Source organism: Cyclopterus lumpus, chromosome 6, assembly GCF_009769545.1.
Source record: "Cyclopterus lumpus isolate fCycLum1 chromosome 6, fCycLum1.pri, whole genome shotgun sequence".
In the NCBI taxonomy this organism is placed as follows: domain Eukaryota; kingdom Metazoa; phylum Chordata; class Actinopteri; order Perciformes; family Cyclopteridae; genus Cyclopterus; species Cyclopterus lumpus.
The window spans coordinates 15,453,379-15,477,987 of NC_046971.1; the positions used below are offsets into that span (position 1 = coordinate 15,453,379).

The 24,609-nt window shown below is 42.4% G+C and overlaps 1 protein-coding gene across 2 annotated transcripts in view; it reads left to right on the forward strand.

Annotated features, from left to right (window-relative positions):
- itpr2 (inositol 1,4,5-trisphosphate receptor, type 2) overlaps window positions 1-24,609 on the forward strand; it is a 48,974-nt gene that overhangs the window by 5,609 nt on the left and 18,756 nt on the right. For both annotated transcript variants that reach the window (XR_004609643.1, XM_034536146.1), the window contains exons 4-37: window positions 3-89; window positions 1,068-1,226; window positions 2,028-2,126; window positions 2,354-2,437; window positions 2,572-2,718; window positions 3,403-3,498; window positions 4,267-4,311; window positions 6,198-6,349; window positions 6,504-6,603; window positions 6,709-6,869; window positions 6,982-7,123; window positions 7,357-7,515; window positions 8,007-8,179; window positions 8,574-8,693; window positions 8,882-9,064; window positions 9,226-9,477; window positions 9,567-9,714; window positions 9,855-10,002; window positions 10,625-10,812; window positions 10,904-11,027; window positions 11,127-11,184; window positions 11,334-11,499; window positions 11,740-11,907; window positions 12,413-12,499; window positions 12,612-12,737; window positions 12,890-13,012; window positions 13,230-13,430; window positions 13,517-13,768; window positions 13,886-14,011; window positions 14,183-14,311; window positions 14,672-14,792; window positions 14,934-15,115; window positions 15,676-15,818; window positions 16,089-16,197. Coding sequence is in view for 1 of the 2 variants with exons in the window: in XM_034536146.1 (XP_034392037.1) it covers window positions 3-89; window positions 1,068-1,226; window positions 2,028-2,126; window positions 2,354-2,437; window positions 2,572-2,718; window positions 3,403-3,498; window positions 4,267-4,311; window positions 6,198-6,349; window positions 6,504-6,603; window positions 6,709-6,869; window positions 6,982-7,123; window positions 7,357-7,515; window positions 8,007-8,179; window positions 8,574-8,693; window positions 8,882-9,064; window positions 9,226-9,477; window positions 9,567-9,714; window positions 9,855-10,002; window positions 10,625-10,812; window positions 10,904-11,027; window positions 11,127-11,184; window positions 11,334-11,499; window positions 11,740-11,907; window positions 12,413-12,499; window positions 12,612-12,737; window positions 12,890-13,012; window positions 13,230-13,430; window positions 13,517-13,768; window positions 13,886-14,011; window positions 14,183-14,311; window positions 14,672-14,792; window positions 14,934-15,115; window positions 15,676-15,818; window positions 16,089-16,197 (4,758 nt within the window). In the remaining variant the exon portion in view is untranslated. The remainder of the gene's footprint in view (window positions 1-2; window positions 90-1,067; window positions 1,227-2,027; window positions 2,127-2,353; window positions 2,438-2,571; window positions 2,719-3,402; window positions 3,499-4,266; window positions 4,312-6,197; window positions 6,350-6,503; window positions 6,604-6,708; window positions 6,870-6,981; window positions 7,124-7,356; window positions 7,516-8,006; window positions 8,180-8,573; window positions 8,694-8,881; window positions 9,065-9,225; window positions 9,478-9,566; window positions 9,715-9,854; window positions 10,003-10,624; window positions 10,813-10,903; window positions 11,028-11,126; window positions 11,185-11,333; window positions 11,500-11,739; window positions 11,908-12,412; window positions 12,500-12,611; window positions 12,738-12,889; window positions 13,013-13,229; window positions 13,431-13,516; window positions 13,769-13,885; window positions 14,012-14,182; window positions 14,312-14,671; window positions 14,793-14,933; window positions 15,116-15,675; window positions 15,819-16,088; window positions 16,198-24,609) is intronic.

Here is a 24,609-nt window from a genome sequence, read left to right on the forward strand (position 1 = left end):
AGCATGCAGCAGAACTGGAGCAGAAGCAGAACGAGTCGGAGAACAAGAAGCTACTTGGAGAAGTTGTGAAATACAGTAATGTCATCCAGGTACATCTTTTCTGCTGCCGCGTCAGCTTGTCTTACATCCAGAGGCTTGTTTAGTTTTTTGTGTTTACCGAGGTTGTGGTACTGCCAGCGGATGGCTCAGGCCATTTTGAAAAAGGCTTCAATGATAGTTTTTGGTTTCACTGATGGCTAAACTCTAGTTTTAGGGGTTGAATTGAGGAAGGCATAAGCATATTTATCTGCTGTTGCAAAAGGCGTTCAAAGCAGTCTCCATTGTTCCTTCAATAAGCAGTTTGTTAGTGTTGACTTAAAACACTGCTATATTTCAGCTCTTGTTTGTTAAATGGAATCGGGAAACAAGTTTTGTGGTAATACACACACTTCTCCAAATGAGGCCACATTGAATAAAATAGTGAAGCAACTCTTTCAAATAAAACAAGAAGTTACCTCTGCTTTGCCCTAAAAGGTTCATCTTCTCTTACACAAGTACAATAACTCAAGTACTGCGCTTAAATACTAATGTGACACACTTTACTTTTAATGACCCTTTTTATAATGTAAACTCCACTATAATTAATTAAATCTATTTTTTATTATTTTTGGACAAAACATGCTTTGTGAAGGTGTGGCTTTTGGCTGCGGGCAATTGTTCTGGGATTTAATACAATTATAATTGTACAAACCAAAGAAGCAATCATTAATTGTCACTCTGAGATTCTTGAATGAAGTGCCTTACAAATAGAATACATTATTATTATTATTTATAATTGAGGAAATAATCAAGAGATGAATCCAAAATGAGAATTATCATTCGTTACAGTCCTATACAAACACACATTATTACAGTAATAATAATCTAATAAATACTAGTAATATATGTTTTCCAGATTTATTCGGTTTTCCTCTACTTAACGTTACATTTTAATGCAGGACTTTAGTCTTTATTGGAGTATTTTTACAGTTTGGTAGTAGTATTTTTACTCCAGTATCTGAATAAACTCTCTGACTCTTCTGTCTTAGCTCCTGCACATTAAGAGCAATAAGTACCTGACGGTGAACAAGCGTCTTCCTGCTTTGCTTGAGAAGAACGCCATGCGGGTTTCTTTGGACCCGGCCGGGAACGAGGGCTCCTGGTTCTACATTCAGCCCTTCTGGAAACTCCGCAGCGAAGGCGATAATGTAGGTCTCCCCCCACTTGGCGCCACACATATTTCTTTTAGACATAAAGTTCAGTTTGACATTCCTCTTTGTTACAAGTACAGCAGATGTCCGACTTTTTCATCCTATACACTGTCAGTTCATTGTCCGTCCTGTCCCAGTAACATTTCTGATTTTGTCCTTCCCTCTTTGGCTTTAGCATCCTATGGTTAAAGGTATTGCTCTTGATTGTGCATGGTGTTTGTGCATTATTAGGTCAGACACAGAATCTCATGTAAAAAGCATGGATCCACCGGCCTTCCCATTGCATGTTAGGCTTTTAGGTCGAGCTTTGAAAGCACCCAGTCGGTCCCTACTTTCTATCTACTGTTTGTCCCTGATGCTGTTTCATGTATTTAAAATGTTTTTTTTAAATACAGCATTGGTATAAGTGAGATAAGCGACACAATTGTGAAGGCACAGTGTGCTTGTGTGTGGCTGGTTAACATGAGATACTGTGCAGAGTCTATTGTAACTTAGATTGGGTTAGAGAGCATGTGTTATGCAATCACAGGCGGTTTCCTTTCAGTCACCATATGCTGCATTCCTGTTTGCTCACCATGATATGAATATACTTGTGTGCCGTGAACAACTCAATCACTCATGTGAAGCTCAGCCTATTGCTGTTGCATAGCGCCTCCTTTGTTCGTTTTTTTTTTATTAAAAGGATGTTTGCATGGACGCAGTCTTACTTCCTGTTTCATCCATTTGAACACACATCCAGTTTTCCCAATCTGCGTCTTCACCTGCGTTGGCATATGACGGTCTGTAATTGGGTTCAAGGTGGTGGTTGGAGACAAGGTGGTGCTGATGCCGGTGAACGCGGGGCAGCCTCTTCATGCCAGTAACATCGAGCTGCTAGACAACCCCGGCTGTAAAGAGGTGGGAATGGTTCATCGATATTCTTTCTATCTGTGCTGAAATACAAGGCGGTAGTCAAATAAATAAATACAAATGAGAGAAATACCTGTAGTTTGTCTTTTCAATGTAGTTTATTAAGGAGTAACGTGGGAACATATACAAAAGGATGGTGTTACAAGGATTTCAACAGACCTCACGTGATCTTTTGTATGATTAAAAAAACCCTTACTCTCTGCTTCATGCTGCAGGTCAATGCTGTTAACTGTAACACAAGCTGGAAGATCACCTTGTTCATGAAGTTTAGCGACTACCGGGAAGATGTGCTGAAGGGGGTATGTTGTTTTATCGCTTCTAGGTTTCCTCCGTGCATCGTTTAGCATAACCTCATGCAGTTTGCATGTCTTCAGAGCAAACGGCATGCAGTTGTCTTGCGGCAGTGTCATGTTTAGCTTGTGTGCTCTGTCAGGGGGACGTGGTGAGGCTGTTTCACGCTGAGCAGGAGAAGTTTCTGACCTGTGACGAGTACAAGAAGCAGCAGCACGTCTTTCTCAGGACCACACTGCGGCAGTCTGCCACCTCCGCCACCAGCTCCAAGGCTCTCTGGGAGATCGAGGTAAAGCACACAGGATTGCAATTTATGGACAAATGTCCATAGTAACAACCAGCAATACATAAACACAATGAAGACCCTTCTGAAGCCAATTGAATCATAAACCCAGCTCAGTTTAAATAAACATAAATCAGCAAATTGTGTATTTGATGTAATTTACACTTTTGTCATTATTAAGGAGCATTTCTCACACTTATTATTTTGATAATACATACTGTTTGCCACTTTATTTATTGGTGCTTTGTAATCCACTTTCTGTATGTTCATCTTTATCAGCTCGCGCTGAGTGAAAGTTCCTGTTGTCCAATGTATTTATGTTGCCATATCAGTTGTTGACCAGTGACAAACACAAGTTCCTGTTGTACTCGGCATATAGACTCTCATTCTGACACTGCAGCAATAGGCTAAACTAAAATGCATTTGGATTGTGAATTATTGTCACTTTGAATAACCACTCTTAGTAAAGCAGGTCATCCTCTGTGAAAGCAATCATATCCTATAACGAGCCGTCTGTCTGCGAAACAAAACCATAAACTGAATGAGCAGTGTTACTAAGAAACTGAATGTTTTAAAAGCCCCTCTGCACTGGATCAGACCAGTTGGAGGCAAGCACAGACTGACACTAAACCACATACTTGGACTATAACTGATGCTTCTAGGCATCCTTATTTTGTTTTTCTATGGCAGGTTGTGCACTATGACCCCTGTAGAGGTGGAGCCGGCCAGTGGAACAGTCTCTTCCGCTTCAAACACCTAGCGACTGGGAATTACCTCGCAGCAGAGGTGAGTTTTACTCTTTTTTTTTTTTTTTTAATCCATTACATTTTGTAGCTGCTCATCCTTGTGTTTTTAATTTAGGGATGCGCTGATACAAACTCAAATATCTAGTTTGGTTATCTTTGACTATGGAGCCAAACTATTCAGTATAGTTATTTGTATGTACATTATACACTGGAATTTGTATTCCTATCTACATTTGGAAGATTATCTTTCACCAAGTTGCTGGTGTACGATTGTTTATTCGAATGATAAACTATTCACTACATTTTATATCTGTTTTTTTAAGTTACATTTAGTTTGACAAAGTTTACAAGAAAGGCAGCGTTTAAGTCAAGCCTTACTCATAAAAGAATGATCCCATTAACTTTGACACAATGAGGCTCAGAGCTTATTGATTAAACATTGGGACCGGTCCTCAGTATCAGCTGTTACCCAAAGCCCAGGTATTGCTATTGGGACTGTAAAAGTCAGCTGGGTGCCTTCCGTACTTTAATTATACAGTACTTTTAGAGTAGCTTTCACTAATATACATTCAGTCTGTGCCATGTTTTTCTCAAACTGAGAGCATCTACTCTTCAGTTTTTGAATAAGCACAGTTGAAGGTGATTTCAGGTGATGTGCTGTAGGTGGCAGTATTCCCATTAATATGGGGTCTATCGCCCATCTGCTGTTGAATATTCTTGATTTGCAGTGATGGGGATGATAATGACAGGGTGATCATCAGAGCTCCTATGTTTGAGGTCACTGAGTGACCCCTCCGTTTCTCTGCAGGTGAACCCTGAATTCAAAGACGGCATGGTGGAGCCCAAAGGAGAGGTGAGTCAGTCAAACCAGCACATTAAGCTGCAAAGTCACACACTGCTAACGAATTTTTAACATTATTTTATCTACTAAGTTCAAGACCACAGCAATGCAAATATCATTGTACACCATAGATGAGTCCGATTGACTAAAAGAGAGAACGAGCTGAGGAACAAGAAAGAAGATTATAAAAGTGTTTCAGTGGAAACACGATTTTATCTCAGCAGTTAAACATCGTCTTCAGACACGTCTGTCTCCTCGTCTTCTGGTGATTCAATAGCCGCAGTTCTCTAACACTCGCATACAAACTCTGAATCTATATCTAGACATTTCTTTCAGCTCTCAGCTACCTTGCGCATTTGTATTCTGGTAGTGCAAGGAACACGCACACCAGCTCTCTTGGTCTCGCACACTTTCTCATGCACATGCTGAGTTTCAGACACACAGGGGGCTCCTTACATAACGTCTGGGTGTGGGGGTGCCCTGCGAGAGGGGATGGAGGGGAGGCAGACGTGCTGTCTGCTCTGCTCCACTCGCCTGTGCTAAGCTGGTGGGGTGAGTCACCAGCCGAGGTTTGGAGGGAGGGAGGGGCGGGGGGGGGGGGAGAGAGAGAGAGAGAGAGAGAGAGAGAGAGAGGAGTGGGAGGATTGAGAAGCTGAGGCGTGGAGGCAGCTCTGGGGAGCTTCCCATTGACATGCAGAGAACAGTGGGAGAAATTAACCCTCGCCTTCACCGTGCTGCATCTGCACAGCGCACACTCTACCAGCCAACGTACCGCAGTGTCTACCGCACCACACGGAGAAGGCATGGCTCTCTGGCTACAGTAGATACCTCATTAGTGCAAGAAGCTGTGACAGTATAGTTTGGCTTCCATCCGTCCATCCTGAATTATAGATTTTATCAACTGTTGAGCTCATTTATCAGTGTTTACGTGAGTATGTGTTAAGCGATATGGCAACTTGATACAAAACACGTATATGTTCAGCTTCTCACAGCCATAGTAATACTCAACAATACTCCCCAGCTCGTTCCCTGAAATGAGGCTTGTTTTATATAGCCATATATGCACTGTGTGCTTTAGCAATAAACAATTAATCAAGGAATCAAATAGTGGACAAACAAATTATGGATATTGAAGTTAAAATAATAATAATTTAAAGTAATATACCAAATATTGTTCTGGTTGCAGCTATAACAATGTGATAATGTGTCTTATCTTGTTGTTGTTGTTGTTGTTGTTATTATTATTATTAAAAAAATTCTGCATTAGTATCATTATTTATTAGTCTGCAGATTAGTTACCTGATCTATTGATTTGCCGATAATAAACAATAATACCCATATTGCACATGTCAATATCTTGAGAACATTCTGCCACTGAAATGGCATTTTAGTCCGACTAACTAATCAGGATAAAATATACTTTGTTTGAGACCCTTCTCTGTCTCAGCAACACACTCCTGCGAGATCTGGCAACGTACATTCGCATACGCCCTAGCTACCTAATTATTTGTAATTCTAAATATGTCTGTTAGCTTTGTAAATATCTAATCTAATGATATCTGTGTGTCCACACAACTTGCAGAACATTTTCAATTGACGGGGTGGGGGGTAATGATTAGTTGCAGCTCGTACCTGCTTAAAGCCTCTGTCGACTTGCAACAGTATTAACACACCTGTGTGAACAAGCTCTGCACACATACTTCTTTTAAATACTTGAATATGGACTGTGTTGTTGTGTACTGTATATTTAACACAATTGACAGTAGAAAATCTTCCTGTTAATATTGACAAACAACATAACTATGTGTCATATGAGCTTTCTGACTGCATACACTAATTTCTACTTCCTCTGCATATGTGCATGGTTGTGTGTGTGTGTGTGTGTGTGTTTGCTGCAGAATGAGACGGATACTTTGTTCTCCAAAAGGAAGCATCAAGCAGCAGAGAAGATTGCTTTCACCCTGGTCTCTGTTCCCCATGGGAATGACATAGCCTCTCTGTTTGAGCTGGATGCCACCACTCTGCAGCGTGCCGACTGTCTCGTGCCCAGGTCAGCCACTCGCAACGGGACAACAGCAACAACAACAACAACAACAACAACAAGCTGCATCTGCTATAGAGTTCACAGCACAGAGCAGAGCAGTTTTTCTAAAAATCCTATGAAACCATATCATATGTAAATGTATTGTCTCATACTTCCTTAGAAACTCCTATGTGAGACTTAGGCACCTGTGCACCAACACCTGGGTGACGAGCACCAACGTCCCCATCGATGCAGAGGAGGAACGTCCGGTGATGCTCAAGGTCCACACACACACACACACACACACACACACACACACACAAACACACACGAGTGAAACAACCATGAATGCATTATTTAGACCTTCATGTTGTCTGTCATTATAGATTGGCACTTGTCCCACTAAAGAGGACAAAGAAGCTTTCGCCATCGTATCTGTTCCCCTGTCGGAGGTCAGAGACTTGGACTTTGCCAATGATGCCAGCAAGGTCCTGGAGTCCACTGTGAGGAAGCTTCAGTACGGCAACATCGCTCAGAATGAGAGGAGGTACAGAGGCTTGAGCACGGCCACATAGGTGACACAAGGTGGTGTGCATGTTTTATGTTTTCATGTTATTTTTTGCCTTCAAATATATATATATATAATTTTTTTTTTTCAGGTTTGTGACTAAGCTCCTGGAGGACCTTGTTTTCTTTGTATGTGTGGTACCAAACAACGGCCAGGATGTTTTGTCTGTGGTCACCTCCACACCCAACCGAGAGAGGCAGAAACTCATGAGGGAACAGAACATCCTTGCGCAGGTCAGCACACACACACACACTTGGATTGATCAGAACTTTAACACAAGGGTCCAGGACTGACACTGATGCCCAGTGAAAATCTTAAATTGTGTCGTATTGCCATTAGTGTTATATTTTACAACCATTGATTGGCCTCAAAAAGTGTATTCGTCAAAGTATCTCCCTGTAATAGTTTGTAGATGCTCGGTTGGTTCTTCATCATTGTGTGCGTGTGTGGGTTTCTGTCACTTCAGATCTTTGGCATCCTGAAGGCTCCATTCACAGATCAGGGTGACGGTCCGATGCTCAAGTTGGAGGATTTGGGAGACCAGCGATACGCTCACTTCAAGTACATGTTGAGACTCTGTTACAGGGTTCTACGCCACTCCCAACAGGACTATCGCAAGAACCAGGCATGTTCCGTCTTCTACAGTCTAATATTGAGTACTCATTGAGTTTGTCATCAGGCTCGCTAACATGCTAATTGTCACGGCGATGTGGGGTACTTTAAGCATAGTTAATGGCTGTTGATTGGGAGCATATCAGTGTAGATTCTGCCAGACTTTCAGATCACATCTGCTGAGATACTCCTGCTTAACTTCATCAAAGTCAATTTGTCTGCTGTAAAAAATATATATTCACCTTGAAAATCCATGAATGGGACCATTTAGTATGCTGCCATGACCACTCCTTGATGTCGTAGTAAGCAAAAGTGTTAAAGAAATGTTATCTAGTAAAGTTGCTAAATGTTTTCTTCTTGGATTTCATACATTTCATATTTTAGTTTATGTTCATCAAGCAAACTAAGCTATTGCATAACCTCACTTGGGCATTGTTACATTATACTCATCAATTGCAATTGCATCAAAAGTGTTTAGAACCATATGTATTTTGTGCCACGTAGGAATATATAGCCAAAAAGTTCACAATCATGCAGTCTCAGATTGGCTATGAGATCCTGGCTGAGGACACGATCACTGCCCTGCTGCACAACAACCGCAAACTGCTGGAAAAACACATCACAGCCAGAGAGATTGAGACCTTCGTCAGCCTGCTGAGGCGCAACAGAGAGCCCAGGTCAGACATGTGCCCCTCCGGAGGAGCCAGGGGAACTATTTAATTACATTAAATATCGAACAAGTCTTACACATGTGTGACAATTTGTAGTCTTTAAGACTTTTGTTGCAAACACTGGGACTGTACTTTGACACAGTATGATTCAATCCAATCCAATAGGTGAATCCTACTTTTTGTATATTTAAAGGTGCCTTATTTGTTAAAATACAATAGAGTATGTGCTGTAATAATCATGTATGTCATATAAAGCAAGAGAATAATTTTTACATGGAAAAAGGGGGATGAAAAAGATGTTCTGCACAGCCAGGAACACACATAAACTTCAGTTCATGTGTTCCTTTGCTGAAACCGTGTGTGTAAAACGTGGTGATTCATGCCTGTGCTACTCTTCTAGATTCCTGGATTATCTGTCTGATCTCTGCGTGTCCAACAAGACTGCAATCCCCGTCACACAGGAGCTTATCTGTAAATTTATGCTGAACCCCACCAACGCAGATATCCTCATCCAGACCAAGTGAGTCACACCCTGTGGTATCTATATTTAAGACATACAAGTTGATCCTGTCATATTTCAGTCCTTTATTTTGTACAAACATGCACATTCAGTCCGCAGTGTGCCGCTTCCTCCTTTTTGAAATGGATATTTTCAGCGGCCGTAGTTCTACATCAGAATGTAATGTGTGCAATTCCCCCCCCCCCCAGACTAATCCCGAACACAGAGACCACCCTGGAGTCCTCTCTGCTGCAGGAGGAGGTGGAGGAGGAGGAGGTTTGGCTCTACTGGATCGACAGCCACAAAGAGCCTCACGGCAAATCCATTCGCCACCTGGCCCAGGATGCCAAGGGCAACCACAAGATGGATGTAGACATCATCACCTATTACAGGTGACGGTGGCATTGTTGGTTTTAGTTTCCCCATGTGCTACACCTTATTTCAGGAACACAAACATAGCTGAAACAAACAAGCAAGAGTGCATGTTTTCCCCCCTTCGCCTTCCCATGTCCAATCTGCAGAAACAAAAACATGTCCTTTGCCTCCTCTGTAGGGATCAGTTGAACCTCTTTGCTAAAATGTGTCTGGACCGTCAGTACCTCGCCATCAACCAGATCACTTGTCAGCTACCTGTGGATCTGATCCTGCGCTGCATGTTTGACGACTGCCTGCCCTACAACCTCAGAGCCTCCTTCTGCCGTCTCATGCTGCACATGCATGTGGACCGTGACCCACAGGAGGCCGTGGTGCCTGTACGGTATGCTCGCCTCTGGACCGAGATCCCCTCCAAGATCACCATCCATGAGTGAGTGTCCATATGTGAGATTATGTGTGTCATGTACAGGCATATTTTGCAAGTCACCACATGTAGATTGCGACTGTGCTTTCCGAAAGGTTTGAGTATGAGTCCACTGACACGTCAAGAGAAGAGATGAAGAGGAAGTTTGCTCACACCATGGAGTTTGTTGAAGAATATCTTAAAGATGTGGTCAGCCAGCCTTTTCCATTTGGAGATAAACACAAGAATGAACTCACGCTAGAGGTAAAATAAACAAATGCAGTAGGCTATTTCAGTCTGAAATTGTGCTTCATGAATGTGTTTTTCTGTGCCATTGTAAAGGCCTTTTTTTCTTTTTTTCTTCTTTTCTTTTTTTTATCCTTATGATGACTTCTGTGTTCCAGGTGGTGAATCTGGCTCGTAACCTGGTTTACTTTGGTTTCTATAGCTTTAGTGAGCTGCTGCGTCTCACACGCACTCTGCTGGCCATCCTGGATATTGTCCAGCACCCACTGACCTTCATGAACAAGCTCGACAAGAGCCTAGAGACTGGTCAGTGCAGTTACACAGCACAAGGGCATTATTTCATTCAGTTGGTCGACTGAGGTTTACTTATTTACACAGCACTTTTAACAATAGTTAAGATAATTGAACAGGGGAGGAGGCAGTTCCCTAATTTGGGTTTAAAAAAAACACAGTTTACAATCATGACCAATGTCCTCACGTTTCTAGATAGAAAATATGAAACCAGTTAACAAATGTATGCGAGAGCAAGGCTATGCATGAAAGCATTTGGGTTTAGTATTTGACTTTTTGTTTTTTTGACCTGATAAAGAGTCCTGTGAGGCAGTGGACCTGCAATATGAAGTTACAGAAATAAAGACCTATAATTTTGAGGTCAAAGACTTCTACAGATCAGAAAAAGTAAAAACAAATCTGCCAGTCGAAGTGAAAAATATAGGTGGACAAAGTGGTAAATAAAGAGTGTTGAGGTTTAATGGACTGGAAACAATAACTGCTGATTTATTTTTGTTCTGGGCACTTGTTTTAGCTTTATGATACACAGTCAAAGTTTCACAGGCTTGAGCTGAAATATGTCAACAATGTAAATGATAGGCTTTACACACACACACACACACAATGCAAAATGTGTGAAGATGAATGTTTCCTTTAGGCAACAATGTCCTGCGTACGATCCACGGAGTTGGCGAAATGATGACTCAGATTATGATGAGTCGTGGTGTGCCGCACAGCCTCCCTGACACCGCTCCATCCCTGCGCTACGGGAGAGGACACTACCTGCCGGACAATGAGGATGTCATGGTGATGGACACCAAGCTGAAGATCATTGAGATCCTGCAAGTAAGCGACACCCACTGCACAGACTTTAGGTAATTTCTAGTGAGATTTGGCATTCTTTTAAAAAACTAAATTTGTTTGGTTCCCCCGTCAGTTCATCCTCAGTGTGAGGTTGGATTATAGGATCACATACTTGTTGTCCATCTACAAGAAAGAGTTTGGGGACAATACCATAACTGAGACCTCTGCCTCTGCAACTGATTTCATCCCAATAACACGTGCGACTTTATTTTCTCTATATCCAAATACTAAAATATTATTTTTATGTTCTAAATGAGGTGTTTACTGTCCTGTTGAGCACTTTCTTTTGTCTCCAGCTCCGGAACCAGACATAGATGAGATTGCAACCAAAGCAGAGAGCATGTTTGCAGGGGGGTAGGTGAAGCAGTAAATGCAACCAAACATTCACACAGAGAAATTAATTAAACATATAAATTGATTGTTTTTGAAAGACCATGTTCCTTAGTCTCTTTGGCAATGATGCATCTGCTTAAAAATGCCTATCTACCTTGTTGTGATTTCAGCTCAGAATTAAGTGCAGTGGAGCTGGACGATGAGGGAGGCAGGACGTTTTTGAGGGTTCTGATCCATCTCATCATGCAAGATTACCCCCCACTGGTGTCTGGCTCGCTGCAGCTCATCTTTAAACACTTCAGCCAGAGAGCCGAGGTCCTGCAGGCCTTCAAACAGGTAGCGACACAGCAGTTAAACTCCAGCACCAGTTTGGATTGGGGGGTTCTCCAAAGGGCCAAACAGCAGTGTTTGTAAACTCTCACCATGAGCTTCCTCAACTGGTATCTAGCATTTTAAGACTTTCCCAAGTGATGCACTGAGACTTCTTGGTAGAAATATGCTCTCACACACATTTGTTCTTTTAATATCGTTATGTCTGGTTTATTTCTCATTAAGTATGTCCGGTGTGTTCTTCAGGTCCAGTTATTAGTGTCGGAGCAGGATGTAGATAACTACAAGCAGATCAAGGCCGACCTGGACCAGCTGCGTCTGACTGTTGAGAAGTCCGAGCTGTGGGTGGAGAAAAGTGGAGTCTACAGCAGCGAAGACCCGGGGGTCAGGCAGGTCAAAGAACAGAACATCGAGGTGCTGTATCATCATTCAATGCTATCTAGCCTCAAAAAGCCAGAAATTTAATTAGAATTTTTATTGTAATATGTATTTCTCCACAGGAAGTCCCTATATGTATCTTAAAACTCCAATCAGTCATTCAGCTGGCGTCTTTGTTTGTTGTTATTGTAATCAAAGCTGTTTGGCTAAGTACGAAGGAATAATACATAGTAATGTTTTTATTATTCAGGTCTGTAACATAAAGTGTGTTTGTATGTTATTATTGTAATAATAATGCAGCGATGATGATGATCAGTTCAGGGACTTTTCCCACCACTGGTAATTAGAGACAGGATGAGACGGTTATTGCAGCTAAACCGTCTGGAGTGAACACATAAGAATTGTGGAACTTCAGTTAACTGTGGCATAAACCTCCAACAATTGAACTGTTTAACATACTAGTAAATTGAAATGAATTAAATTTGAATTATTATTTGAATGTATTTAATGAAGGCTTTTCTTCATGTATGTCTCTTGTCAGGAGGTTGTCCTGAGCCCAGTAGAGGATGGAGATAATAAACCTCAAATTGATAGCAACAAAGCAAACAACTACAACATCGTCAAAGAGGTGAGTTCCATGTCTTTATATCCAGGTTATTCATCTCTTTTTGTTCTGCAGTGCAACTGTAATACACGTGTGTGTGTGTGTGTGTGTGTGTGTGTGTGTGTCTGATATTTAGATCCTGCTGAGACTCGGTAAGCTATGTTATCCCAGTAAGAAGAGTCGTGTGCAGCAGCAGAGGCTGCTGAAGAACATGGGGGCCCATACAGTGGTACTGGACCTGCTGCAGATCCCCTATGAGAAGGTGAGTAACAACCAAAACAGCCAAATAAATGATTCGTTATACTTGATGTTACCTCTGAAATCTTTGCACATCATTGTTTCTTGAAGTCACGCTTTCTTACATTCTGTCTTTATAATCTTTCCTTTTATTTGCTTGGTTCTGCTTTTGCACAGAGTGATGAGAAGATGAATGAAGTCATGACCCTGGCACATACGTTTCTGCAAAACTTCTGCAGAGGAAATCACCAGAACCAAGTTCTGCTCCATAAACACCTGAACCTCTTCCTCACTCCAGGGGTATATTGACCTTGCTGTACATTTCCCTTGTTGTTGTTGTTGTTGTTAGATATGGTGCAAAACAACAGCAGCCTGACAGCAGGAGAGTGATATGTTCTAATTTTGTATTCGTAAGAACAGTTGTCTTTGTTTCTTTTCCTGTTATACAAATGAATCAATATACTGTTATGAAGATGATCTTCCTCTAAAAGACTGAATCACATCTCTATTTAACCAGTTGCTTGAAGCTGAGACGATGCATCACATCTTTATGAACAACTACCAGCTGTGCCATGAGATCAGCGACCGTGTGGTCCATCATTTTGTCCACTGCATTGAGACACACGGAAGGCACGTTCAGTACCTCAAGTTCCTGCAAACCATTGTGAAAGCAGATGGGAAGTATGTGAAGAAATGTCAGGACAAAGTCATGACTGAGGTGAGATCAAATGTTTTCAAGTGAAAGCGTTTGTACGTTTTATTCATTAGTTAGTATAACTGTAAAGCCTCTGTTTGTTTGTCCAGCTGGTGAACGGAGGCGAAGATGTGCTGGTGTTCTACAACGACCGCTCCTCCTTCTCAGTGTTGCTGCAGATGATGGGCTCCGAGCGAGAGCGGACAGATGAGGATGGAGCTCTGGCCTACCACAACATGCTCGTGGAGCTACTGGCTGCCTGCACAGAGGGCAAGAACGTCTACACTGAGCTGAAATGCAACTCTCTGCTACCGCTGGACGACATTGTCAAAGTTGTCACTGATGTCCACTGTATACCAGAGGTAAGGCTGAACGAGTTAACGGTGGTTAATTTGTTTTGTAGCATCTTTGGGTACATTGTTTAGTCTCTTTTATCTGAAACTAATCAGGCATCTTATATATTTTTTGTATTCCCTCAGGTCAAAACTGCTTATGTGAACTTTGTGAATCACTGCTATGTGGACACCGAGGTAGAAATGAAGGAGATCTACACCTCCAACCATATCTGGAAGCTCTTTGACAACTTCCTGGTGGACATGTCCAGTGTAAGGCTCAGAGCGATACCTTTCTAATGAGGAGTTGTTTGTGTCATGGATACATTTAAGCTTACTAATTTTCTCAATCCATTCACTCACTGCATGTGCAGAGAAAAAGATGGCAGTGTGATGTTAGGTTGAACTCGTTCAGAAATGTACTCTGTCGTTTTTGTATTTAAGGTGTGCAACTCTACCACAGACCGTAACCATGCAGATGTGGCCCTGGAGAAGTATGTCACAGAGACAGTGATGGCCATTGTCAAGGGCTTCTTCAGCTCACCTTTCTCTGTCAACCACTCCAACCTGCAGGTATACTGTTTTTCACCTCTGTCAAGCAGGTGAAATGTGCCCGCAGAGGGAGGCTCACTTGTGGCATGTCCAAATCCTTTACCAACTTTGAGCTAATTTGCTGTAAAATTATTTGATAGCAGACTGCCATACTTTACTGCACCATCACATGGGACCTTTTTGTCTTATTGCAGACATTTGTATACGTCGAGCAGCTGCTAGAGGTGTTTTTTTACGCAGAAGTTGGCACTAATGTCCCCTATCAGACACAATATTGAAGTGTTCCCATCAGGATTATCTCTGTCTTTCTCTACACTCATGCCACTTAAAAAAAAATATATATATATATTCTCTCTCTCTCTCTCTCTCTCCATTAAACAGACAAACCAGTCTGTCTTCATCAAGCTGCTTCAGTCTTCTTTCAGGATCTACAACTGCACCTGGATCAACTCTGCTCAGAAGGCTAATATTGAGAGCTGTATCAAAACGCTGGCTGATGTTGGTGAGTGTTGCTACTCTGCTGTCCATTGAAATATTGAATAAAATGCAAATCACTAATAAATTGTAATAATACATGTATTTATTGTGTTTATTTTGAAAAACTAAATCACACCGATGTTCAACCCTTTGTGTTCTTCCACAGCTAAAGCACGGGCCATAGCCATCCCAGTGGACCTGGACAGTCAGGTCAACACTTTGTCTCTGAAGGTCCACAGCAACATGGTGCAGCGAGCAGCCAAGGACTGGAGGATCTCTGCCCGCACACGACCCCGCAAGGAGAATCTGGGTGGCCCTGACTACAAGAACATCATTGAGAAGCTCCAGGTTTTCTTTTTAAACAAGTCTGAGACTTCACGAAGGCACAGCAGAGTGTTGAGCTTAATGCTAAGTTACATTTTGACCTCATGGTGGTGCTAGATATAAAGTTCAGGATCATTAAGTTATGACGATCATCTTGAGGAAGACATGGATTTAAAGACCACATTGTATGTCAATCCATCTAATATTAACATTTCCCTCAACAATTTAAATTGTCAACCTCCTAATGGCAATAGATAAAACATCAAGTTAGTAGGTCACATAGATAGATAGATACTTACTTACTTTATTCATCCCCAGGGGGAATTTATTTTCTAGGTTGTAGGTATCTAGGTACCGAGGCTATGTGCACAAACCTTAATGGCATTCCAGCAAACAATTGTTGAGATATTTCAGTGTGGGCCAAAGTGGTGGACTACCATCCCTAAAGCTGTGCTGCTATTGTGGCTAAAGAAAATACAGGAGTGTCTAAATGTAGTAGTTTGAGGGCTTTTCTAAAAGTTATTTTTACAGAATGAGGAGAGCTTTTGATTGAGCCTTTATGTGTGTCTGTTTGTGATGTGCAGGGGGTCGTGTCCCTTCTGGAGGAGCAGTTCAGTCCAAAGGTTCAGGCAGAGTTTTCTGTGCTGGTAGATGTTCTTCATAGCCCAGAGCTGCTGTTTCCAGAGGCTGCTCGGCTACGCTGTGAGAGTGGCGCGTTCATGTCCAAGTAAGTCACACAACCTGTGGAAGGAACCAAGAGCACATTCCTCATGTTTGAAAGCCTAAAACAAAATAAAAATGTATTCTGTCTGTGATCAGTGGACTACTCAAATTAACATGTTGGATATAAAAATACAAATAAAAAGTGATAAATCAAACCTCCAGGGGTGCTGTTACTCTGCTCTCTGACCTCCCTGGAAAGCAGAAAATGAGATTTCATCTGTGATGATCAATAAAATATATCTTTGATACAGTACCTATCTTTTCACTCCGTCAGACTGATCAAACACACCAAGAAGCTTATGGACAAAGAGGAGAAGCTGTGTATCAAGATCCTGCAAACACTCAGAGAGATGATGGACAAGAAGCAATGCTTTCAGGAGGCTGTGAGTACTTGACCCTGCATGTTATTTGTCCTTTTTTTTAGAAGTAAAACTTCAGAATTCCCAAGCAAATTGTATTAGTTTCTCCCAATTCCACTATTGCATAACAAAAATACAATTTTCTATGGATGAAGCCCAATCTTCAAGTGCCAGCAATGCTGTACTCCCATCAGCAGTGCGGTGTAGTACTTGTTTTCTCCCAGGTCTGTCGGCCCTGAGCCCAGACTCCCCTTCATCAGTATGCTGTGGGTCTTTCTATGTTACATAAGACAGAAAGGCACTTGAGGACACACTCGCACAGAGGGAGAATAGGTGGGAGGAAGTAAGGGAAAGAGGAAGAGGAGGAGGGGCGGGGGCGGGCGCGGGCATGGGCATGCACCAAACAAACAAATCAATACTGCAGCGAGTATGGGGCGTGGGGGCATATCCTGCTGCTCAGCCAGAGGCCTGGAACGTGAAGGACAAGAGTTGGTACAGGAGACTGAAGGAGGTGGTAGGGTGTATGTTTGTGCACACCGGGGGGGGGGGCACGGGCCAAAAAAGCCAGGTCTGTAATCACCTTTGGAAGGTTTAGGAGAGTTTGTTCCAGCTGTGTGGTGAGAGGAGGTGACGCTGTACAACTAGCAAAATGAGCTGCTCAAGTCGAGACTGTTGCTGTCCTCTGACCATGTTGGATTTGATGCAACATGGTTATTATTTGGCTGACAATGCTGTTTTAAAGGCTTTTATTGTTGCACCTCAACATTACTTGTCAGAACATAATGTATGTATGCTCCATTAGCCTCTCTTTCAGTGTAATTGCATTAGTAATATTGTCAAGACTATCTTACTCAATATAGTATCTGCCAGCCAGTGTCACGTCCGTCAGTTTTGTTTTCCCTTTTTGTGTTTGCATCTTGTGCCACTCAGCCAAGCTGTTTGTTTTGTTTCTTTTTGTCTCTTTTTCCAAAAGGCAAATGATTCAACAGTTTTGTGGAATAAGACAGTGGACAAACAGTCACTTTAAAAAAAAAGCGGCTCAGACAGTGCGGTAACGATATGTGAAATGTCAGTTTGTGTAGGTGAGTGTGCTCAAGCATGTATTTGTGGCATCTCTTTGTCATATCCCTGTAGCCCTGAGCGTGGAGCTGCAGCCTCACTGCACAGGAGAGAGAGAGAGAGAGAGAGAGAGAGAGAGAGAGAGAGAGAGAGAGAGAGAGAGAGAGAGAGAGAGAGAGAGAGAGAGAGAGAGAGAGAGAGAGAGAGAGAGAGAGAGAGAGAGAGAGAGAGGAGAGAGAGAGAGAGAGAGAGAGAGAGAGAGAGAGAGAGAGAGAGAGAGAGAGAGAGAGAGAGAGAGAGAGAGAGAGAGAGAGAGAGAGAGAGAGAGAGAGAGAGAGAGAGAGAGAGAGAGAGAGAGAGAGAGAGAGAGAGAGAGAGAGAGAGAGAGAGAGAGAGAGAGAGAGAGAGAGAGAGAGAGAGAGAGAGAGAGAGAGAGAGAGAGACAGACAAAAACAGAGGGGGAGAGAGAGAGACAGAGTGACAGCATAGGCAGCAGAGGTTGGTGGCTCCCCTGGGGTGCAGTGAGTGGGTGGAGGAGAGTGAGAGAAAGAGATGGAGGGAGGGAGGCAGCCATGTGAGGAGCCATGTGAGTGGAAGGGAAAAAAAAAAGTGGGCAGCGGCTGCAGGGTGAGGGATTGGAGAGAAGCGGAGTCTGCTCAGTCCATGAGGAGACAGGGCAGGGGGTGCACTTACGTAACAGCCTGCAGTGCCTGAGCCAGCGTCACGTGGACCATCACGTTCTCACTCCCTCCCTCCCTCCTTACACTCACTCTTCTGTCCGCTCACTGCCTCTCTCTTCCTCCTTTGCCCCCTCCATGCTTTGTCTCAGTCCATCGCATTCTGTCTGCCCGCCTGAGTTATTTTCTATCTCTCTTCCCTCTAGTCCCACCCAGGCTCTGCTCTCTGTTTGCCTGGGTCATGCCAGGAGCGCTGGTCGGGCAGTGGAAGGAAGATCCACAGCGGCCGCAGTATAAAGATGTGTTGGCTCTTACTGCTGCACTGCACTTTATTGGCAGATAACAGCATATCCGTGAATGTTTTTGCTCCCACTTGCCCTCAAGATGTCTTTGGTGACATGAAAGTAGGATACTGCACCATACATATTTACATGGGAGAAAATATGCATAAAGTAGCATTATAGACTTTCATTGTTTATATTATCTCATCTATTGCAATTTGTCACTTAGAAAATAACGCTGGTGTTGTTCTATACTTGTCTGATCACATAAAAAACCAACAATGCAACCATTTTTCTTTTCAATACTTTTCTGACTTCCCTAACCTGTCTCTGCTACTTAGCTGCAAGCACATTTGTTGCCACTGAAGATGTAAATCTTTAAAAGTGGGTCACAAATACATAGTATATCAGTACATTAGTACTATTTACATACTAGTGCAATAGTATATAAAAAGAAAAGGCAAAGTCATTTCTTAAATCACAAGTCCTGTAGTGTTTCATAAATGTTAGTCAAGCAGGGCTGAATTAAGCATTTATTGGGGACGATTTTCCGCTGTGGATTAATACATGTTTGATGCGCTACTGAGTATTTAAAGTGGCCAGATTCAAGAAAATTAATTACGTAGATGAAAATGCCACCATGGTGCTCTTGTCGCTAACACGCTTAGGATATGCTATTTGCAATGTCCCCAGTTTGGTTCAGCAACTCAAAGTGCCCCCCAAACTACTTAAGAAATGCCACTAGAACTTTGTATGTTAATGTCTCTGCTGTGGACAACATTGACTCAATACGCATGGACTCCAAATGAAATGCAGTACTCGTGTTCATCATCATAACGGTCTCTCAGTAGTTTTTTTTCGACAACATTGACGGTTCATAGCATAGAGCAATAACTCATATCTGGGTTTCCATACACTGACAGTACTTAGTGGTACTTATTGTTGACAATAGTTCTTATTTTAAATGTTGTTTTCCATGAATGCAGGGTGTGCTCACATTTGTATCTGCATCTAAGTGTCTTCTTGTTCACAGATGATTGATTTCTATTACATAACTAGCTTTTCACTCTCTCACTCTCCTCCCTCTCTTTCACACTCATCCCTGTCATTTACACGCTCTGTCTGTCCTTCTTTCTCTTCCTGTCCCTCTCTTTCTGCCTTACTTGCCAAGTTTCACACCACCTGCCCAAGGCAAAGCAGATTTACAGATTACCACCCTCTTGATACTAAGCGCATCACACAGATGCATGTAGACGGAAAGCCTCGCACACACACACACACACACACACACCTAGGCATGCAATGCCATGCTGGATGTCCCTGCGTGAGCTCATCCTGCAGGGTTTTCCCGTGTTCTCTGTCTACTGATGGGAGTAGTGGAACATGGCTTAGGTTCATCCACATGGAGCGGGTCAGGCATGCAGGCAGTGGCCTGGATAAGCTCACGGATACTCTTAGGGTTTGACCTTTGGCTGGATTCAGGCTGACACAGCATGACGAGTCAAGTCAGAAAGTTGGCATTAGGTAATCTTGATCTGAAACCTGAATGCCTTACATTTTCATAAATATGTATCTAATGCCAAATAATAATAATGTGTCTATTTTGAAAAAAATTGTCATGAATGTTTTACTACCTGTTCCTTTCTACCTTCCTTCCGTCCTCTGGCCCCCACTTCCCTCGGTCCATCGGTCAGGTGTCTGTTAGTTGAGTATTATGTTTTGGTTTCCATGACGACGAGGGATTAGCACATGTTGTTTGTCTGTCTGGTCTAGCCGTGACTGGGCACAGGAAGTCAATGTACCCTGTGTAGAAATGCCCTCAGACCAGGAGCACGTTGCCTGCCTAAGCCGCGGAGAAAAGAGACGCACTGTAAAAAACACCCGTGAAATTGTGATAGTCCTTGAATTCAGGGCCTCATGGCGTCTGTGGCCACTATGAATGAGATTAGTTGTCATTGTTAACAGTGTTTTGACACAGTTCATAGTGCATTATTTTAATCTGATTGCGTGCGAGTTAGGTTATTTGTGCTCATGGAGGCACATGACAGGCGACCGGGACAGAATGATGTGCAACTTGTGTTTGGACGGATTGCTTCTCGCTTTTGCTAAAGCACACAGCTGGTGGACAAAATAATAGAAACACCTTCGAATAACATAAAATATTTGTAGTAAATACAAATTTAGCGAAGGTCATTTCATATTATGTCTTTCAGTCAATGTGTCTACTTGTGACTATTGTTCCTCTTTGCCAGTTTGCAGTTTTCCTGCTTTTGACATTTGCAGTACATCATCATAAGTTTGAGACTTTTCCACATTACATGATTTAGAAATGTTTGTATCAGATGCATATTAGCTTGACTCACTTATTTAGACCATTTAACCTCCTGGTGGCATCATTAGGAAACATCGTCTGGTAACCATGAATATACGCCTTCATACACCGGGGAACATTATTGCCTGTAAAAAAACAAAAAAAAACGTGTGGAAATCCATTTATTGGTTCTTGAGTTATTTCAGTCTAGACCAAAGTATCTTGACAGACAGACAATATTGGATCCATAAAGCATTGCCAAGCGCGAAACTCAAAACCCAAGCCCGCTAATACAGCAGGGCTTTTTTGTTGTTCACCTTGTATACATGCTTGAGTACCAGTGAGGCATATGAAACGGTTGTACCTTATCAGTTAACCGATCTCCAACATCACAGTCTTCTTAACAATGTTACTGAATCACATGTGACACTTCCACAGTGAACCTGCCAGCTAACAGTCCAATGACCGTTGTTTACGCTGCTGGTCTTGTATTTCCCTGAACCAGTCTCACCAATTGCTCTCACATGTGGGCTTAATTTGTTTTTCCTGATGTGCTTGTTTGTTTGGTGAAAATATTTGATGTGCCGTGGAATTGCAGCTTGAAATTATGGCGCCACGTGACTCATGTCTCTGTGCATGAGTGTCTCTGACAGAGTTTTATCAGATACGTGTAGCATGCAGGAGCCTTTTGCTGCAGAGCTACCTGTAGTGACTGTGGGCCAGGAATGCATTTCATATCCTGCAGAAAGGGAGATAATTGGACCGAGGAAGAGCAGAGACGTGAAATGATTCTGTTTGCCTAACTCTAACTTAATTGAGTGGCATTGCTTAGCACAAACCAGCATTAAAGGGCATTAAGAATAATTAATTAATTAATTAGCACCATATAACTGGACATAGCCATCATTTTAGAAATCATGAGTTGAAACCACCACCACGCATTCAATTATATTTTCAGTAAATTACATTTAAATGGATCAGTTCTACTACAATACTGTCTCCGAATCTTTTCTCCCTTTTCTGTATAATTAGTACCAGATTGCATACTTGGGGACTCCCCTAGTAAATGATTAAAGCATTTTCGGTTTATTTCCAAATATGAATGTCTAAATCGTGTTTTAAAGTCCTCTTTATGCTGTCGGGTGTGAAATTCTGGTGGAAAAAATTCAGACTAGTTCAAAACAAAGGTGGGTCTAAAAACACTCAAATCTGCCTGAAAAATCTGGGTGTTTATGTTATAAAAAATCTCCCACAATACTGCGAGGAAAAAAAAAATTGTTCCAAGAAAAATACAGACGACCTGACTATCATCAATAGCAGCTACAGCTCTGCCTGTGTCCTCTCTATCTCTATCGCTCTCTCTCTCTCTCTCTCTATCGCTCTATTTCTCCATGTTCCCAAAGTGCCTGTGCTAAAACAGCAGGATGTGTATGCGTCTTGATTTTCTGATTTTGTCCTATTCATGAAATAACTCCCTTCGTGAGAAAGCCTTGGAAAGCCACATTGATATGGATATGTATTATATTACAGACTTTAAGCTTTTCATTTCCCCTCCAGTTCCAAGCTGTGGAGGAGCTCACAGACTCCTTAGAGACATATGAAGTCTTTGTTAGATAACATGCAACACATGCTTTTATACTATGCTTGATCAAATAGAGTTTCAGTTTGATTTTAAGTATCATGTGCTAAACTACAACAACAATAGACGATAGCGTTTCCATTTAACACTCCATACAGAACAAAGTGTGTTGACTGCAGATTCTGCTGGGACCAAAATGTTGCTTCAGGTTGGTAAAGTTGTTGGGTGTTACGCGGCCTTCGGCAAAACTTTTTTTGTATTGTGTCAGTGTACTTGATCAGTGTCCCCCACTATTTACAAAAGACACACACCCAGAGTCATCTCAGGTTTCTCTTGGGACAAAAAGTAACACAGAAAAGAAAACTATTGCCCCCCCTCCCCCTCCCCACCTGATTGTTTGGGTAACATTATCCTCCTCTATGTCCTGAGTCTCTGCTATAATCAACCTTGTCTGACCTGAGCACACAGGCCCTCTGCTGCCTGTGAGTTATTAGACCCCCTAAAGAAGCATAGGGCAGGCTTTGTCTTTGTCTTTTTCTCAATGCATCTCTCCGAAGTCAGAGAGATCTGCAGAGCTGTAAGGTGGCTGGGGGAGGGGAGGGAGGGGAGGGAGTTTGAGGATGCCCGAGGTGGGGATCGGCAGCTCATCCCCAGCTTGGACATCGGAGCCGCAGTGTGGCGTGCCGGTGCACATTTTAAAACACCAAGACTGTCTGCGCCTCGCTAGGTTTTGTTTGTTCCTCTCCTCCTCTCCCTCACCCCCACTTCCCCTCCCTCCTCTTACTTCTGTCAGTTCTTCTACCTCTATTTCTATCTCTCTTTCTCTCGCTCTCGTGGCTCTTACATCACCTGACTGGAGTTTTTTCTCGTCAATGCAGCAGCAAGCAGATGAGTCAGGCTGGGCTGACTCTCCTCTTCCACCTCTCTCTCCTCTCTCCTCTCTCTCTCTCTCCTCTCTGTCAAACACCTGTCACCCCAACTCTAGTATCAACTTCCCCTACGGAGTGTTTCTTTCATTGGTGTTTGAGTGTGGTTCAAAACCATCAAGTCTTCTGTCAGAAAAGGGGAAATGTTAAGTCAAACATGATTCATTCTGCAATCAGTCATAGAGCGTGCATTTATAGAGCGCTGACCGACAGGGCGAAGTACTAGAGTTTGTAGTTGCACTGAGATTGTGTCCATGCATTACTGTGTGGAAATTAGAGAGGCTAGCTCAATGAATCCTCACCTTCAGCTCGAAGTGTGCGAGTGTCTGTGTGTGTGTTTTATGAGACAGCTCAGCCAGACAGTGCAGGCAGACAAGTGTCTCTGCTGACTGCAGATGAGATGGAGTGTTTACTGACACAGGGAGCATCAGCCGCACGTGCTCCTCCACAATCCTTCACTCCTCAGTGCACTGAGTTTGAGGCTCTTCAGCTGGACTGTAACCGGGCAGCCTTTGGGCAATGGATCTTCATACTGTTTGGAGTTTTTAAAATATAGCATTAGTAGTGACCAATATTTCTCTGTGATTATTCAGTTTCAGTGTTAAGTAGATACTTTTACCCTCCCTGTGCCACATTATAGTTTCACACCGTTTGCAATGCACGAGCAACAAATGCAGATACACGATTGAGTCGTATAAAGCTGAATACCAATTAGAAGTGTGTGCCGGCTTTAATAGAGGTGTGACGATCCCAATATGGGAACTTGCTGAGGGGTAAAGAGGCCAGGTGATCGCTGCCTGAATGTTTGGTGCGCCACACGCAACCGCATTACAAATTGTGTCATGCAATTATAATAAAGGATTTAAAACTTAACCACACCAAACACAATACATAATTTGGTGTAGAAAATGTAGCATGACAGTGGCCTAAGAGGACTTCTGACGATATTTGATTTACAATAAAGACAGAAAAGCAACAAAAAGAAGAAAACATATATTTCATGTTTTTCTTTTTTAAGATAATTTCTTGGAGGCTTGTGTTTTGGTTATTTAGTCCACCACTTGTATTCAGGGGAAGGCTGATTGTCCTAACATGTTTCCATGGAAACCACAGGTGGCTCCTTTCATCCTTTTGCTCCACCCATCAATTGATCTGTTTGTCCAACTATTCATCCATCTTTCCTGTCTGTTGATCAATAATGATGGTAGTGGGGTGTCATCACACAAGGCCATTTGCATTGTTGGGTTGCCATAGAAACTATTGACCTCCATTAGTGTCCATACATTCTTTATACTGTATGCCCATCCATCCATCACTTCCTGCATAATAAAAATAGGTGGTGACGAGCACAATGTATGTCATCCACCTGTCAATCACTATTGCACTTTGATTACACAACCACCACCGTGGGGAGATTATCTCCATGAATCCTTTAATCTCATTTCTACTTATCTGTGTCAAATGTCACAAGAGATGCACAAAGATGTTTGAGAGGAAAAAGAAAAAAAACTAAATAAACATGTGGCTAGAAGGAATCTGGTTCTGGTTTTATATAGATGAAACATTATCACACAAGACACACGCGTGTGTGTGATATTCTGTA